Source organism: Heptranchias perlo, chromosome 2 (assembly GCF_035084215.1).
Source record: "Heptranchias perlo isolate sHepPer1 chromosome 2, sHepPer1.hap1, whole genome shotgun sequence".
NCBI classification, from domain to species: domain Eukaryota; kingdom Metazoa; phylum Chordata; class Chondrichthyes; order Hexanchiformes; family Hexanchidae; genus Heptranchias; species Heptranchias perlo.
The window spans coordinates 145,484,417-145,503,766 of record NC_090326.1 but is presented as its reverse complement, the minus strand read 5'-3'; the positions used below and the strand labels follow the sequence as shown (position 1 = coordinate 145,503,766).

At 40.6% G+C, this 19,350-nt stretch overlaps 1 protein-coding gene across 4 annotated transcripts in view; it reads right to left on the bottom strand.

Annotated features, from left to right (window-relative positions):
* LOC137344713 (disco-interacting protein 2 homolog C) overlaps positions 1 to 19,350 on the bottom strand; it is a 515,123-nt gene that overhangs the window by 92,777 nt on the left and 402,996 nt on the right. For all 4 annotated transcript variants that reach the window (XM_068007846.1, XM_068007860.1, XM_068007854.1 and 1 more), the window contains 3 exons: positions 15,914 to 16,028; positions 14,913 to 15,052; positions 5,766 to 5,902 (listed from right to left, as the gene is read on the bottom strand). In XM_068007846.1, the coding sequence (XP_067863947.1) occupies positions 5,766 to 5,902; positions 14,913 to 15,052; positions 15,914 to 16,028 (392 nt within the window). The remainder of the gene's footprint in view (positions 1 to 5,765; positions 5,903 to 14,912; positions 15,053 to 15,913; positions 16,029 to 19,350) is intronic.

Sequence of the window (19,350 nt, the reverse complement as noted above, 5' to 3'; positions counted from 1 at the left end):
GCGTTTTATAAAGGTTCATCATAACGTCCTTGCTTTTGTACTCTATGCTTCTAATTATAAAGCCCAGGATCCCATGTGTTTTTTTTAAAACCACTTTCTCAACCTGCCCTGCCACCTTCAAAGATTTGTGTACATATACGCCCAAATCTCTCTGTTCCTGTACCCCTTTTAGAGTTGTGCCCTCTAGTTTATATTGCCTCTCCTCGTTCTTCCTACCAAAATGTATTACTTCGCACTTTTCTGCGTTAAATTTCATCTGTCACGTGTCCGCCCAGTCCACCAGCCTATCTATGTCCTCTTCGAGTCTATCACTATCCTCCTCACTGTGCACTGCACTTTCAAGTTTTGTGTCAACTGCAAATTTTGAAATTGTGCCCTGTACACTCAAGTCCGAGTCATTAATATATATATATATATGAAGAAAAGCAGTGGTCCCAGCACCGACTCCTGGGGAACACCACTGCACACCTCCCTCCAGTCCGAAAAACAACCGTTCACCACGACTCTCTGTTTCCTGTCACTTAGCCAATTCTGTATCCATGTTGCTACTGCCCCCTTTATTCCATGGGCCGCAATCTTGATGATAAGCCTAACATGCTGCACTTTATCAAACGCCTTTTGAAAGTCCATATACACCACATCAACTGCATTGCCCTCATCTACCCTCTCTGTTAACTCATCAAAAAACTATATCAAGTTGGTTAAACATGATTTGCCTTTAACAAATCCGGGCTGGCTTTCTCTAATCAATCCACACTTGTCCAAGTGACTGCTAATTCTGACCCAGATTATCGTTTCTAAAAGTTTCCCCACCACCGAGGTTAAACTGACTGGCCAGTAGTTGCTGAGTTTATCCTTACACCCTTTTTTTGAACAAGGGTGTAACATTTGCAATTCTCCAGTCCTCTAGCACCACCCCCGTATCGAAGGATGATTGGAAGGTCATGGCCAGTACCTCCGCAATTTCCACCCTTACTTCCCTCAGCAACTTAGGATGCATCCCATCCAGACCAGGTGACTTTTCTACTTTAAGTACATCCAGTATCTCAACTACATCTTCCTTTATTGAAACTCTGGCAGCATCTTCTTCCTTGGTAAAGACAGATGCAACGTACTCATTTAGTACCTCAGCCATCCCCTCTGCCTCCATGAGAAGATCTCCTTTATGGTCTCGAATTGGCCCCACCCCTCGTCTTACTATCCTTTTACTGTTTACATGCCTGTAGAAGACTTTTGGATTCCCTTTTATGTTGGTGCCAGTCTGTTCTCATACTCTGTCTTTGCCCCACTTGTTTCCTTTTTCACTTCCCTGCTGAACTTTCTATATTCTGCCTGGTTCTCATTTGTGTTATCAACCTGACATCCGTCACACACCCCTTTTTTCTGTTTCATCTTACTCACGATCTCTTTTGTCATCCAGGGAGCTCTGGCTTTAGTTGCCCCTCCTTTCTGCCTTGTGGGAATGTGCTTAGACTGTACCCGAACCATCTCCTCTTTAAAGGCCGCCCAGTGTTCAAATACAATTTTGCCTGCCAATCTTTGATTCCAATTCACCTGGGCCAGATCTGTTCTCATCCCATTGAAATTGGCCCTCCTCCAATTGAGTATTTTTACTTTCGAGCTGTCCACGTCTTTTTCCATAGCTATTCTAAACCTCATGATACTATGATCACTGCTCGCTAAATGATCCCCCACTGACACTTGCTCCACTTGGCCCACCTCATTCCCTAGAATGAAGTCCAGCAATGCCTCCTTCCTCGTTGGGTCAGAAACATACTGGTCAAGAAAGTTATCCTGAACACGTTTCAAAAATTCCTCCCCCTCTGTGCCCCTTATATTATTATTGTTATCCCAGTCTATATTAGGATAGTTGAAGTTCCCCTTTATCACTACACTTAAGCTTTTGCATCTCTCTGTAATTTCCCTGCAAATTTGCTCCTCTATATCCTTCCCACTAGTTGGTGGCCTATAAAATACACCCAGTAGTGTAATGGCACCTCTTTTATTTCTTAACTCTAAACAAATAGATTCTGTCCTTGACCTCTCCAGGACATCCTCTCTCTCCAGCACTGCAAATTTCTCTTTAATCAATACTGCCACCCACCCTCCTTTCTTTCCTTCCCTATCCTTCCTGAAAACCTTGTATCCAGGAATATTTAGTACGCAATCCTGCCCTTTTTTGAGCCAGGTCTCCGTTATCGCCACAACATCATATTCCCATGTGGCTATTTGTGCCTGCAGCTCACCAACCTTGTTTAACACGCTTCGTGTGTTTACACACATGAACTGCAAACCAGCCTTAGACTTTCTTGTACTCTCTTTTAGTCTGATCCCAACTAATACTGTACTATTACTTGTTCTGGTGCTATCTTTTCCCCTTGATCCTTTTGCCCCTTGTTTCTCCTTTCCAATGCTACATCCTGGTGCCCATCCCCCAGCCAAATTAGTTTAACCCCCCCCTCCACCCCACAGCACTAACGAACCTCCCTGCGAGGACATTGGTCCCAGCTCCGTTGAGGTGCAACCTGTCCAGCCTGTACGGGTCCCACCTTTCCCAGAACTGGTCCCAATGCCTCAGGAATCTAAAGCCCTCCCTCCTGCACCATCTCTCCAGCCACGCATTCATCTGCTCTATCCTCCTATTTCTATACTCACTAGCGCGTGGCACCGGGAGTAATCCGGAGATTACTACCTTTGAGGTCCTGCTTCTTACTCTCTTTCCTAACTGCTTAAAATCTGCCTGCAGGACCTCATCCCTCTTTCTACCTATGTCGTTGGTACCGATATGGACCACGACCTCTGGCTATTCACCCCCGCCCCACCCCCCACAGAATGTTCTGCAGCCGCTCAATGACATCCTTGACCCTGGCACCAGGGAGGCAACATACCATTCTGGAATCACATTTGCGACCGCAGAAATGCCTATCTGCTCCCCTAACTATAGAATCCCCTATAACGATCGCTGTCCTGACCTTTCTCCTCCCCTCCTGTACAGCTGAGCCATCCATAGTTCTGTGGATTTGGCTCTGGCTGCACTCTGCAGAGGAACCCTCCCCCTCACCAGTATTCAGAACTGAATACTGGTTGGAGATCAGGATGCACTCAAGGGACTCCTTCACTACCTGCCTGGTCCTCCTTGTCTGTCTGGCGGTCACCCAGTCCCTCTTTGCCTGCACTCTCTTAAGCTGGGGGGTGACCACCTCCTGAAACGTGCTATCCACGTAGCTCTCAGCCTCGCAGGTGCACTGCAGTGATGTCAGCTGCTGCTCAAGCTCCAAAATCTGGAGCTCGAGCTCCTCCAGCTGACGACACTTCCTGCACCTGTGGTCGTCCAGGACACGGGAAGCGTCCTGGAGTTCCCACATAGCACAGGCTGTGCATTCGAAGGGTGACTGCACCCAATTTAGCAGGGTCAGTTGATTTGAATATTAAGCATCAGCTCCAAGCACAGTTTTAGCCTTCAGCCAGCAGTTAGCTCAATGGGGAATGTACAAAACCTGGGCAGCAGCTCAAATTTAAAGAGATGTATGAGCTTAAAGGTATGTGGCAGTGTATGGGTGCAAATACTATTTCTTACTGCAATTGTACAAGGCTTTGGTGAGACCTCACGTGAAGTACTACAGTTTTGGACTCCTTTTCTAAAAAAGGATATACTTGCCTTAGAGGCGGTGTAACAAAGGTTCACCAGATTAATTCTTGGGATGAGAGGGTTGTTCTATGAGGAGAGGTTGAGTAGAATGGACCTATACTCTCTGGAGTTTAGAAGAATGAGAGGTGAGCTCATTGAAACATATACGATTCTGAAGGGGCTTGACAGGATAGATGCTGAGAGGTTGTTTCCCCTGGCTGGAGAGTCTAGAACCAGAGGGCACAGTCGCAGGATGTGGGGTCGGCCATTTAAGACTGAGATGAGGAGAAATTTCTTCACTCAGAGGATTGTGAATCTTTGGAATTCTCTACCTCAGAGGGTTGTGGATGCTGAGTCGTTTAGTATATTCAAGGCTGAGATAGATTTTTGGACTCTAAGGGAATCAAGGGATATGAGGATTGGGCAGGAAAGTGGAGTTGAGGTCGAAGATTAGCCATAATCGTATTGAATGGTGGAGCAGGCTCGAGAGGCCATATGGCCTACTCCTGTTTCTATTTCTTATGCCTTTGTCATACAATCATACAGCACAGAAGGAGGCCATTAGTTCCATCATACCTGTGCTGGCTCTCTGAAAAGAGCTACCAATTAGTCCCACTCCCCTGCTCTTTCCTCATAGCCAAGAGAATGTTTCCTTTTTAAGTATATATTTATAAAGCTTCAAAATATTTTCAATATTTGTCTTCCTTTTTCAAGGTTTGGAATGGTGGGGAGGAGGTTGAAAGAAGCAATATAGAAGGAACTGAATGTGGACACACAAAATTGGGAAATGTTCTGTGCCCTGTTGAGGTGATCCTCTTTTCCACAAGGTAAGTAACGAACAAGTTGCCCCTTGCAAACAAGGCCTCAGTCGCTCATTTGATGCATCTGTGACGTAAAGGTTTAATGCACCACCAAAGGAAGAGCTATCCCTGTTGTGCAAGTTGTCTGAAGGCCAGTCTCCAAGAGATGGCATAGCTGTGTGGCAACTTCTTTGTGAAGCCGAGGTGCTGAAGATATGCCCAGCAGGGACCATCTGGGTCAGTAAATGTGGTTCCTGAGATACAGATAGGTGCATACGTAACATGCGAGGTACAGTTGCACCTGCCTCCCTGACCTCTCAAGAACTCCTCTTCCTCTTATAAATCTAGGAATGCCATTGTAACGCCCAGAGACATGCCCATGCTGGTCACTGTGGTTGCTGCAAATGAGGTAGCAGCTGGAAGCGAGACAATAGTAAGAAAAGAATTTGGAAATGTAAGTCTTGCAATACAAAAATAGCAGAACCAAACAGCCATAAAAATGACTGCACCATCTAAAATGCAATATAATGACAATAAAACAGTAGCCAAAAAGTAATACCTTGCCTTTAAGAAGTCTACTACTGCAGCCAAGGACACCCACATACTGCAGCATCATTTTCAAATGGGATAGCAATGAGAACGTGGTAAGAAAGCTGTAAAACTGGACGCATTGCTCGGTTTTTTTTCCAATGCTTAATAGGCCTGCGCTGGCCATCAGTACAGTCTAAAAAAAGATATTTTTCACCCCAAAATGCGACCAGCAGTGAATCGGGCACACCAGCCTGATTACACAGCCTGCGTTCAAACCTACGAAATTGACAGGCAGCAAAAGACCAGCTGGTCCATTGAGCCTCCTCCACACCATGATAGCTGGAGCATCATGAATAAACACTTCTTCCCTCCCACCCATCCCCCATCCCTGCAGCAATCTCATGGGAGAGGCAAAAAAAGAGAAAAAACCCAGGGCTAATCAGGGAAAAAATACTCTGGAAAATTCCTCTCTGGCCTCCTCATCTGATCAAAACCTGACCAGCAAGACTCCACACTGCCAGCAGGGCCTTGTAAACTCGGTCCTCACATTAGACATGAGCAGTTGCAACGTAGCTCTTTACAATTTACTATCAACGCCCTCAGCCTTTGTCGAATCGTCCTACTGCATCTGGGTGACATTTCAAATTTCCCAACTATTTTTTTGGCCATTTAAAATCAAAATTGCTGAATTATCATCACCAGCACTGAGCGAGATACTTTTGGCAACAAAAATGTTGAACTTTTCCTTTTTATAACTAGAACATGCATCTTGTTGACAAAATATAAAGAGGCTTGACGTTTCGTACCTCAAAAGTGTTCTTGGTCATCCCCGATAGACCATAGTAGGATGTACCCGCAGCAATGGAGCATACACAGAGCTCGCCTATTTCATCAGTTCTACAGAGTAACGGGATTCCTTCTGGTCTTACAACACACATCACACCTGCAGAAATACACAAGACATGACTATCTTAATTCAACACCTGCGTTGAGTGCGTGGCTAATATCAGTTCTGTCAAATAAGAAATGTGGCACTGGGTAATTACATTTAATTTGTAAATCGAAAGCTAGCAGGGACTCTCATTTTGAATGTGCAGAGATGACGACTTACGCAGAGCCATTATATTCTTTCACTTTTGATCCTGTTTGATACGGTTCAGGACCATTACTACAGAGAATACGTAAAGTCCAAGTCTAAAACTACAATTTCAGATTACCGAAAGTTTTAAAATACTTTTGTGATCATTCTTTTCATTAAACCAATGTATGGTATTATGAAATTACTGTACATTCAAATCATATTATTAAAATAATGACAATTAAATCCACACAGTTTCCCTGATACGTGCATTTTTATGTGAAGCAAGCAATTAATAGAAATTGAGGCAGCACAAGAATGAGGCATCTTCAATTAATGTCCATCATAAATCAGTTTAGGGAAATTCCACCAGGTTATACTATAAAGAGTGCATTTTTTTTATATAGTGGACTAAATATTTTTATAGTCTGTTCGAATACAGGATTCTCAGCTGGGAAATTAAGTTGAAACTCTACTCTTACCTTATCAGTTGGGGTGAGGGGGAAGGAGGAAATGGAGTGATTCACAGCTTGTGAAGTGACGTCTTCAGAACATGCTGGCCCTGAATGTCCACATAATTTTCAGTGCAGCAATGGTCTAAGCATTGTATAACGCCAATTTTCAGCGCAAAGGATTGAGAAAATTTGGGTGTTTCTGCTACGCCCAAGTTTCCTTGTTTTTTGCGTCAATTCAGCGAAACTCCTGCCGGAACCCTCTATCGCTCATTAACATAGTTTGAAGCCAACCCGTATGCAAAAGAACGTGAGTTTCCTGCATTAGCGCCAGTTTTTAATGTGTGCTAATGAGAGTCTCAAGAAATTTCAACGTAAGTTACTGACGGCAAGATCAGTGCAAATTTCGGCATAAATTTTGGTGTAATTTGCTGGTTACGCCGTTGCAGGAAATTCCAGCCAATAAGGTGGTACATAATTCCACATTTTTTCTTAGAAGTCAGCAAACCATGGGTTATGAAGGGCCTCACAGAATTAAAGGATTGATTTTCTGCTACCAGCACAATTAAAGTTTTTTGTGCCACGATGCTGGAGCCATGTTGGCCAGTTCATTTGAATAATTATTCATAGATATGATTGCATCTGTGGTTTTGTGCGGGAGGCGAATCTAATGGGTGAAGTGGAAAATCGGAGCAGCCGATCCAAATTTTGGGATGTGTACCCTTAAGAGGCAAGCGAGCAAAAAAAGGCACCAAGTCACTGGACATACAACTCTAAGATGGCCAGGAACTAACTTCTCCTGCCTGTGCGCTCTTGGTGTAGCTGTTTTTACTTACGCACATCAATGACGTTGTGCTGTAGGCGTTACCAAACAGAAAATCCTAGGCTGGGAAGTCTGCCACACTATTTATACCAATGAGGTTCGTGCACCGGTGCAGTACAACGCTCTTGCATCCCCAGATGATAGTGTGTCACTATCATGCTCAGTTGGAAATTACCCAGTGACACACTATCATCGATTTTGTGGGCCTTGATCTCTCCCCTGATTATCTGTGCTTCCAGTGCATGGGAATGGAAAATATACTCTTGAAATCTCCACAGGAAATTTCACCAGACTCCTCAGGGATGTTCAAAACAGGAGGGACATGTGAATTATAGATCAGGTAGTCCATCTTATAGCAAAAAATATGCTTGGGAACATTATATGGGTTGTAAGTAATAGCTAATATGGTTTTATAAAAATAAAAGCCAAATCTTCTAAAATTCTTTGAGGGGGTAATTAAATGAGCGTATGAGGGCCGTCCAGTGGATGTAACTAACTTCATTTTCAGAAAGCATTCAGAAGGAACGCCCGCTTGACACTGTTAAAGAGGATTAAAGCTTATGGAATTAACAGCGAATTAATAGAAAAAAGCTTGGTCTGGAATGGAGGCAGCATCTAATGAGCACCCTGCTGTCTCCACCATTCTTAAGTATGTGGATGAGGATGTTCCTCTAAAATAAAATAATACAATTCTAATGACACCAAGCTATATGACTAAATGGTTGGTGTAACTGAGATCACTAGGCTTGAAAAGGACATGAATGAATTAAGCGAATGAGCTACATAATTGATTTTAAATATAGACAAATGTGAGGGTAATGAACATTGATATATGAAACATGAAACAAAGGTATACTGATGGGAAAGGTAAAAGGAACGGAGAGCGATTATCATCCCGCCAACGTGAAGCTGCTATTACTAGAAATGAGGCTAATCGAATACTCCGCTGCAACTTGAGACCCTTTCATTCCAAGTCAAAACAGGTTATTTTAATACTTTATAACTCATTGGTAGGGACACAGATAGAAAACTGAGAGCTATTCGCACACCATATCTTCAAATGGACACAGATGAACTGGAGAACATCCAAAGATTCCAAGACTTATAGGTCTAAGCCATACTCCAGGATCTGAGCACACCTCGGTGCAGTATTTAGGATATGCCGCATGGTCGGAGGTGTTCTCTTTTTGGACCAGTTATTGAACAGAGGCCGCATTTGCATGCTTAGGTGGGAAAAAAGGGCCCCTGCTCTATTTGAAGAGCAGGGAAGTTCTCCCAGTGTTTTGGCCAACACTTAGCCTTTAAATAACACTGACAAAAAAAATTAACGAGTCAATTATCTTACAACTGTCTGTGGAATCTTGCTGTGTGGAAACTGGCTGCCGCAATTTGCCTACATTATAATAGCGACTACTTTTTTAAAAAAAGTAACTTTTTGGACGTGAAGCACCTTTGAATAGCCCGAGGATATGAAAGGCACTATATAAATGCAAGTACTTTCTTTATTTCTTACGTTACAATAAAAGTCATCGAACTGAACTGTTTTCATTGAAGAAAGTCAGAGAAGACATGTTTCAAGTATTTGAATTAATGGCCATGGACAATATAGATACAGTGAGGTTATTTAAACGATTGTGACCACAGAATAAAATTAATGTGTCTCAATTAAAATTAAAGATCAGAAAAAAAAAGTCCCAAAGTGTTGATGGATATGTGGAATAGATCCCAACAAAAGCAGCCAGCTTACTCAATTTACTCTTAAAACCAGGTGGATAAGTATCAGTTTAAGAATGGCACCGAAGATTATAAAGATAAGGAAAGACGGAAATGATCAAATTCTTTGGAACATGTTGACTTATGTGTTGCTGGGACCATGGCTGAGCCATCTATGAAGTAGAACTGCTCGAAGCTGAATAGCATGAGCTATACAATTGGATAAGTGTCCTGGAGTTCATTCAATTGCAGATATAATTGAATAGCAATAACATATTTGCCTATGAACTGTAGCAGGAATCAACTAACCAAAAATCTTTGAATTAGATCCTCCACCATATGGTGATTGAGACAATGGGACTAGAGAGGCCACAAGGTTGTTTTGTTTAATACAATAGGTACGCATCATGGAGGATGAACAGCAACATGGACTGGTTTAGGCCAAATGGCTGGTTTCTATATTGTAATTTCTATGTAATTCTCTGTCGTGTCAGATGAGATATTGCTACTTTACTTTCAGTCAGTGTGAGGATATTCTAAAGCAAACAAAAAAAAAAATCCGCAGTTGTATATTATGAAAAAAATTAGTTTGAACAAAGCCTGTATTTAAACTTTTGTAGTATGTTCACTCGGACATTTATAAAATAAACATCGAGTTACATCGAGTCCACAGCACAGAAACAGGCCATTCGGCCTAACTGGTCCATGCAGGAGTTTATCCTCCATGTGAGCTTCCTCCCACCCCTCTTCATCTAACCCTATCAGCATATCCTTCTAGTCCTTTCTCCCGCATTTGCTTATCTAGTTTCCCCTTAAATGCATCTATGCTATTTGCCCCAGCTACTCCTTGTGGTAGCGAGTTCCACATTCTTACCACTCTCTGGGTAAAGAAGTTTCTCCTGAATTCCCTACTGGATTTATTAGTGACTATTTTATATTGATGACCTCTAGTTTTGGACTCCCCCACAAATGGAAACACTGTCTCTACGTCTACACTATCAAAACTTTCATTATCTTAAAAGAACTCTATCAGGTCACCCCCAGCCTTCTCTTTTCTAGAGAAAAGAACCTCAGCCTGTTCAGCCTTTCCTGATAAGTATATCCTCTCAGTTTTGGTATCTTCCTTGTGAATCTTTTTTGCACCTTCTCCACTGCCTCTATATCCTTTTTATAATATGGAGACCAGAACTGTTCACAGTATTCCAAGTGTGGTCTAACCAAGGTTCCACACAAATTTAACATAACGTCTCTACTTTTCAATTCCATCCCTCTAGAAATGAACCCCAGTGCCAGGTTTGCTTTTTTTAAAATTTTAATAGCCTTAATAACCTGCGTTGCTACTTTTAGTGATTTGTGTATCTGTACCCCCAGATCCTTCTACTCCTCCACCCCATTTAAACTCTTATTATCCAAGCTGTATGTGGCCTCTTTATTCTTCCTATCAAAATGCACCACCTCACACTTATCTATACTGAAATTCATTTGTCAATTACATACCCATTCTGCAAGTTTATTGATGTCCTCTTGCATTTTGATGCAGTCTTCCTTTGTGTTAACCACACCCCCCAATTTGGTGTCATCTGCAAATTTTGAAATTGTACTTACGATTCCAGAATCCAAATAGTTAATGTGAACAACAGTGGTCCCGGCATCGATCCCTGTGGAACACCACTTCCCACCTTTCGCCAGTCTGAGTAACTACCCTTAACCCATACCCTCTGTTTCCTGTTTTGTAGCCAGCTTGCTATCCATTCTGCTACTTGTCCCCTGACTCCACATGCTCTGACCTTAGTCATGAGTCTACCATGCAGTATCTTATCGTAGGCCTTTTGAAAATCCAAATATATTATATCTACTAAATTACCCTTGTCTACTCTTTCTGTTACTTCTTCAGATAATTCAGTAAGGTTGGTCAAGCATGACCTTCCCTTCTGAAATCTGTGCTGACTACCCTATTATATTTTCGGTTTCTAGATGTTTTTCAATTACATTTTTGAGTAAAGATTCCATTATCTTTCCTACCACCGACATTAAGCTAACTGGTCCATAGTTCCCTGGACATGTTCCATCTCCCTTTTTATATATAGGAATCACGTTAGCTGTCCGCCAGTCCTCCAGCACTATTCCCTTTTCTATGAATTTTTATATATATGTAATAGTGTCTCTGCTATCTCTTCCCTAATTTCTTTTAGTATGCGTGGATGCAATCCATCCAGACCAGGGGTTTTATCCTCTCTAAGTTTGATCAGTTTATCAATTATCTCCCCCCTTTCTATCTTAAATATCTTTATATCATTTTTGATCTCTTCTTCTAATATCATGCCCAGCTTGTTAGCCTCCTGGTTAAATACTGAGGCAAAGTAACTATTCAATATTTTGGCCATTTCCCTATCATTACCTGTGAGTTTATCTTGTGTAAGGAATCGCAAAACAGCTTTATTTGAAATCACAAGCTTTCGGAGCTTTGCTCCTTCGTCAGGTGAAGTGAGTTTATCTTGTGCATCCCTTAGTGGTCCTATCCCCATCCTGATTTTTCTTTCATTATTTATGTGTCAGTAGAATACTTTACTATTTCTTTTTATATTCCTTGATAACTTAATTTCGTAGTTCTTCTTTGCTTTCCTAATTGTTTTTTTTATTTTGTTCCTAACCTCTTCATGTTCCGTTGTGTTATTCTCGCCTTTATTGTCTACGTACTTAGAGTATGCCTTTTTCAGTTTCTATTTTACTCATATCTCTTTATTCATCCATGGTGTTTCACTATTGGCTAGTTTGTTCTTGCTTTTTAGAGGATTCTATTGATCACCTTTTTAAATATTTCCCACTGCTGTTCTTTCTCTTTGTCTGTCAATTTTTTTCCAGTTCACCTTACCTAGTTCCATTTTCATCCCCTCAAAATTAGCTTTTTTTCCCCAATCATTGACCTTTGTCTTACCAGGTCTTTTTCAATCATTATTTTAAACTTTATTATGTTATGATCACTATTGACTTGATGTTCCCCTTACTTCTCTTATCTGCTGTGGCTCATTTCCCATTATTAGATCCAGCAGTGATTCCTCTCTGGTTGGGCTTCTTACGTATTGGATAAGAAAGGAGTCCTGTGCACACCCTACCTCTTCTTGCCAGTTTATTTGGGGGTAGTTGAAATTTCCCATGATTATTATTCAACGTCTTTTACTCAATTCATATATTTAGAATCATAGAAGTTTACAACATGGAAACAGGCCCTTCGGCCCAACATGTCCATGTCGCCCAGTTTATACCACTAAGCTAGTCCCAATTGCCTGCACTTGGCCCATATCCCTCTATACCCATCTTACCCATGTAACTGTCCAAATGCTTTTTAAAAGACAAAATTGTACCCGCCTCTACTACTGCCTCTGGCAGCTCGTTCCAGACACTCACCACCCTTTGAGTGAAAAAATTGCCCCTCTGGGCCCTTTTGTATCTCTCCCCTCTCACCTTAAATCTATGCCCCCTCGTTATAGACTCCCCTACCTTTGGGAAAAGATTTTGACTATCGACCTTATCTATGCCCCTCATTATTTTATAGACTTCTATAAGATCACCCCTAAACCTTCTACTCTCCAGGGAAAAAAGTCCCAGTCTATCCAACCTCTCCCTATAAGTCAAACCATCAAGTCCCGGTAGCATCCTAGTAAATCTTTTCTGCACTCTTTCTAGTTTAATAATATCCTTTCTATAATAGGGTGACCAGAACTGTACACAGTATTCCAAGTGTGGCCTAACTAATGTCTTGCACAACTTCAACAAGACATCCCAACTCCTGTATTCAATGTTCTGACCAATGAAACCAAGCATGCTGAATGCCTTCTTCACCACCCTATCCACCTGTGACTCCACTTTCAATGAGCTATGAACCTGTACTCCTAGATCTCTTTGTTCTATAACTCTCCCCAACGCCCTACCATTAACGGAGTATTTGTCGACATATTTCTTCCTCCACTTCCTTTCCACTATTAGGTGGTCTGTAGAACATACCTATTAACATGATCAATCCCTTCTTATCCTTTGTCTCAATCCATATGGATTCTGTTTCTATCCTTCTGTTAGTTATGTCCCTTTCTTCTACTGCCATTATGTTGTCTTTAATTAGTACAGCTACCCCACCCCCCTTTTTCCTTCCCTATCCTTTCCAAATGTTATATCCTGTAATATTTAACTGCCAGTCCTGTTCTTTATGTAGCCATATTTCAGTTATCTCTACTACATCTGGCTCCTCACTACGAATTATTGCTTCGAGTTCCCCCGTTTTGTTTCAGATGCTGTGCACATTGCTGTACAGGTAATTTATTTTATTTTTATTAATTGTCCTTTATTTTTAACAGTCATTTTATACTCATATTATATAACTGTATTTGTTCCCCGACCGTTTATATTACCCATACTCCTTTCCTTGGTCTGTTAGTTCCTAACTTCCGATTTTCCCTTTGCAGGATCGTCTTCCTTTTCTTCGCTATGTCACTGGCCCCAACATGGACCATGACAACTGAATTCATCCCCCTCCCTTTCCAAGTTCCTCTCCAGTTACTCCGAGAAATCCTTTACCTTTGCACCAATGTAAACGAAGAAATGCAGTTTTCAATTTTCTAAATGGAAGCCGATTAAGTATCACATCATTATCAAGTTAATGTCACACTAGCATAACAAAACTTGAATGAAGTTATTTATATAAAAGGCTTCTCTGCTAAATAAAGTGAAAAATCCAACCTCCAAACTTAATTAACATCAAACTGTATTCAAGAAGCATCACTCTCCTATAAGTGCAAAGAATAGTGTAAACCCAGACGACTGGGAGAAATATAAAGAACAGCAAAAGACAAAAAGATAACAAGAGCTGTAAAAAGGAATACGAAAAGAAACTTGTGAGGGAGATCAAGATTAACACAAAAGGTTTTTACAATTATATTAGAAGGAAAAGGGTAGTCAAGGGTAATGTGGGCCCTTTAAAAACAGATGTGGGTAATATTGCAAATGAAAATAAGGAGATGGCAGATTTGTTGAATAATTACTGTGTGTCAGTCTTCACAGTAGAGGAAGAGGATAATATCCCTGACATTCCAGGGAAACTAATAATGAATCAAGGACTGGAACTCACTAAAGTTAATGTAAGCAAGAAAATAGTATGAGAAAAAATAATGGTGCTAAAGACTGACAAATCCTCAGGACCTGATGGTTTCCGCCCCAGGGTTTTAAAGGAAGTAGGTGAGGAAATTGCAGATGCTTTAGCCATAATCTTCCAAAGCTCTCTCAATTCAGGAATTAAAAAATTGCAAATGTAATTCCATTATTTAAGAAAGGTGAGAGAGAAAAAACAGAAATTTATGGACCTACTGGTCTAACATCTGTTGTGGGGTCGTTATTGGAATCTATAATTAAGGTCAGAGTGACTGAGAACTTCGAGAAATTTGATCTGATTAGAGAGAGCCTACATGGATTTGTAAAGGGTAGATCATTCCCAACAAACCTAATTGAATTTTTTGAGTAAGTAACCAAGTAGCTCAATTAATAACTTTAAATCTGAGATAGATCTTTGCTAGCCAAGGGTATTAAGGAATACGGAGCCAATTCGGGTGGATGGAGTTAGGATACAGATCAGCCATGATTTCACTTAATGGCGGTCCAGGCTCGAGGGGCTGAATGGCCTACACTCCTGTTCTTATGCGCCTCTAAGAGCAAGGAAACTGTTGCTACATTTGATATATGTACACCACATTTTAAAGAATTTAATAATTCAGAGATTTTTTAATAATTCACAATTCTTTTTTTTTAGAAAGAATGAGAAAAGATAAGCACTGATTAACTTAATCTCCATGTTGATTTGATAAAACAGGAAGCAAGATAAATTTATTCCATCAATCCATACCTCCAGGCATCACCATTCCAACATCTTGCACAGTCAGGACAGACAGTTTCTCTTCAGAGTCCACTCTTATCACCCCGTAGCTCAGGCCGTGCATAGAGAGGACACCTCGGCCAGGAGGCTGGTTGGTATCATCAGTTGGCCTAAAATATATTCACACATTTAAAACTTCATGAAGAGAATCTCAAGTACATTTTTAAAAGAAAGATTTATAGAAGAATGTTGTTAACGTGAAAACTGATAATCAGACAGTAGCACAGTGATTGTTCAAGTGTGTCAAATTCCCCCATTCCAAAACAAAACTAGTTACTTGGTAAGCACTTAGTCACCTAATTTAGAAATCTCGAGTTTAAATCTGAGTCCCAAAGGACATTCTTAATTACCCAGCTCTGCCATCAGTTAGTTTCAGCCTCTAGATTGAATGCACTTGAAGTGTTCAGTGCTCCATCTCAGGAGGAAGAAAAATCAATGTTCCTAGAAAAATGAATAATCGCTCAATTCTATTTATTTGATTGGGATGATTCCAATTTTTATTTTGATGTCTGGAATACTGAATAGAGCAGTACAGATTCCAAGTTTTTATCCTTCTTATCACAAGAAGAAAGAAAAATATTGTCCCTTACTGGCCTTTTAGGAAACAGGACTGACCTCTTCACTCCGCTTTACCAAACTGCATAATGATTTTTCTTCAAGTAATATTGACAATATGTCTTCTTCTGCCTGATACAGAACAGTATTGATGGCAGCTGTGAAGGCATCTGCAGTCAGACCCCCAGGCTAGAAAGACAGTGTGGGGCCAAGCAGGATGAAAGTGGGGGGTATTAAGAGGACGAGCAATGAATTACAATGTAGTTAATATCTAAATTTTCTTGCCAATTGACAGATGCATGTTCATCTTGCATTGGATTCTCATCAAAACACTTCCTGTGGCACTAAAACAGATAAAAACCTACTTCCTCATTCATTACTTACTACTTTGTATGTCAAGCATCTTAATGCCGTACCTGCGGATAGCTACTGTAAGAGCCTCTGGTGAACTGGCACAAGGACAGATTACTTCAGGACGCAATCCTTTGCTTTGGAAGACATTAAGGAATGCGTCACAGGAAGAAATGGACCCTAATAAACAAAACATTCATAAAATTCATCAAACTTTTTTTGAATTTGGGGATCAATTTAAAACAGAATACAACTTTCTCAAACTAAAGCAAAATACTGCAGATTTCCTAAGTCTGAAATAAAAACAGAATATGCTGGAAATACTCAACGGGTCAGGCAGCATCTGTGGAGAGAGAAACAGAGGTAACGTTTCAGGTCGATGACCTTTCGTTAGTGCAAGTCCTATTCATGTCCTTTTCTTTTTGCCAAGTGAGAACTAAACGCTAGGTAATTGTATAGAACTTACTTTAACAACGAGTAGGTTATCTGAAGAGGTTGAAATTTAGACAATAGTCCCAGAGGCCACCATGACCACAACTTGCTTTATATTTCTTGCAGAGCCAACTCCACACCCAATAGGTCTACTCACTTGAAAAGAGGCTTTCCCATATTAGCATATTGCAAATGAATCCCTCTACCCTGACAGAACCCCCCCACCCCTGCCCCACAACCAAGTAAAATAGCCATGGCACACGTCAGTCAGAACTTGTGATTTATGACTTTCACCCACTGCTGGGAAAGTCCTACGTGGTCAGGGGCCTTTCCTGAATATCTAACAAAAAAACAAACCCCTTATCTTAACCACTCCCAAGGCAAAGAATGCACATCTTAAAAGGGTTAAATTATGAGAACAAGATGCATAAACTTGGTTTGTATTCCAGTATATTCATAGAAGGTTGAGCGTTGATATAATCAAGGTATTAAAAATGATTAAGGGATTCAAGAGGATAGATACAGAGAAATTATCTCCTCTGGTGGAGGGATCCAAAACAAGGGACGTAATCTTAAAATTAGAGCTAGGCCATTTAGGAGTGAAATCCGGAATCACTTTTCCATACAAAGAACAGTGGAAATCTGGAACTCTTTCCCCTCCAAAGGGCTGTGGATGCTGGGTCAATCAAAATTTTCAAGACTGAGATGGACAGATTTTTGTTAGGTAAGGGTATCAATATAGAAATGGAGAAAAGGCGGGTAAATGGAGTTGAGATACAGATCATTCATGATCTCATTCAATGTCGGAACAGGCTCAAGGGGTTGAACAGACTACGCCAGTTTCTATGTCTCACAAACAAATCCATTTTTGGTAGTATTATTCGAGTTAAGAATGCTGTCCAGGACACTAGGAGGACTCCTGGCTCTTTTGATTAACACTATGGGATTTTTACACCCATCTGAGCAGGCAGACAGGACCCCGGTTCAATGTCTCATCGAAAAGTTGGCACCTCTAACAATGCAGCATTCCCTCAGTACTTCACAGAACTCAGTCTACATTATGTACTCAAATCAGTAGTGGGAATTGAACCCATAATTCTCATGACTCAGGCAAGAATGCCAATAAGTGAGCCATGCTAACTCATGCATGGTCAAAGTTGCAATGCCAAGGTACCAATGTATCAAATGTAACTTTCCACAAATGTGCAAACTTTACAATGACTTACAATATATGTGCATTTATATAATATTCCTTTAAATAGAAAAAGTGGAATCTTTGTGTTCTTTCACATGATGGACAGTGCATTTTGTACTGTAAAATTTCAGAGAGACAGACAAAGAGAAAGTAATTTATTTATGTTGTCAATGTGAAGGATGTGATGTGGAATAAGGCACTTTTGGCATCAAGCATTTTCAGTTGACCAATGCAGAGTAATGTTCCCTGTATGCTGTCCCAACAATTTCCATGAAAGCAGACTGGTTAATATGATACTATAAACAGATTAACAACCACATTAAAATAGCAAGCAAAGGATTTTTACAAATTACCAGAGGAAGTTAAACCTCATTAGGGGATGTTTCCGGCTCGGTTTAATGACAAAAATGGCAAAAATCACCATTAAAAGCTGGTGGAAAATAGGGAGTTGTAATTCCCAGTTTTTTTTAAAATCTCTGCATCACTCCCTACTTTCCATTGCTTCATCCCAAAAAATTAGAGTAAAATTGGTGAGATTTATTTTGAAAATGTCTGCCATTGCTGCTTATGGCTGTTAATTCCTCGTTAATGAGCTTTCAGAGAATGGTACGGTAATGTTACACTGAGCTGGAGTTAATTCAAGAATGGGGCAGCTAAACTGTTTGAAAGAATTTTTTTTGCAACGTGGATTTTGGTGCAATTGGTTTATCAACTGGTTCGATGTTGCCGTTGGTCAGAGGTGACTGGAGCACAAGTTCCACCAGAGAATAAAAACCCACCCCACCAACTAATATTAAGCTTTAAAACTGCGCTGCTCACCCATAACTTGCTGAGAAGCACCGGAGCAATAAACTATTAAAAAGCTCTGAAGTAATGCTCAGTTGTTTATTTCATTCCTCCTTGTGGGAAAGTGAAAATACCAAGGTTTGAATGTTGAAATTAAATCATTACAAGTACAATAGTAAACTAATTTGAATACAATTTTCACTAAAATCTACACAAGTAGATTTTGTTGGCCTTACCAGCAGAAACCCAGATAAAAAATTCACAAAAGTCAAAAACCGAAGTAATTAGTATTTCTACTCACTGCCAGTGAAATAAACTAAAAATTTCTACATCAATACCCCGGTTTCTAAATGCAGAAAGAATCCCCCATAACGTGTTATGCCTCAAACTTAGGAAAGCGACCCCAGTGTCAATCCTCCCCTATTCCCCCCACTATCCTGGTGGCCCCTCTTAATGAGATCTTCATCTGAGTGTCAATTGGACCAAACTATGGGTGGCATTGCACTGATGAAACTGCCCAAATCCACTTGACATCTGGGATCCTTGCAGCAGTCAGGGAGTGAAGACTTTCACCCCATCAGTTTGGGCGTAAGTCTAACCCAGGGCCCAGAGCCAAGGACCACTACCTGCACCACCTTACCACCATCCTCCCCCACTACCCCATCGCCCCCTCAAGCTACTGTAATAGATTTTTAATTCAACCACTAACATTTTCCCATACATGCCAAATTGTACTAATTTAAAACAGAAAGAAGATTATGCAAAAAAAGTTAACGAGTGTATTAAAAATAGCTCATAATCAGAATAAAACCCACATTATCAAAAACCCATAGTTTGAGATTATGTATAAAATAATCCTAGTTGATGCAGTATTTTGCAAATTCAGAGATTTCTACAGTTAAGTGCAGTATTTCGTTGGCACTTTCTATTCTCACACAAGGTGATAGTACTGGAAATCACAGGTGCTATTCCCTTATTTTGAAGTGCTCTTGAGCGTATCCTTTACACCACTTTAAATGTTACATTGGGGTTAAACTGTTGCAGACTACATACCAAATAATTAGCGTTACATTCTGTTTTAAAGCAATA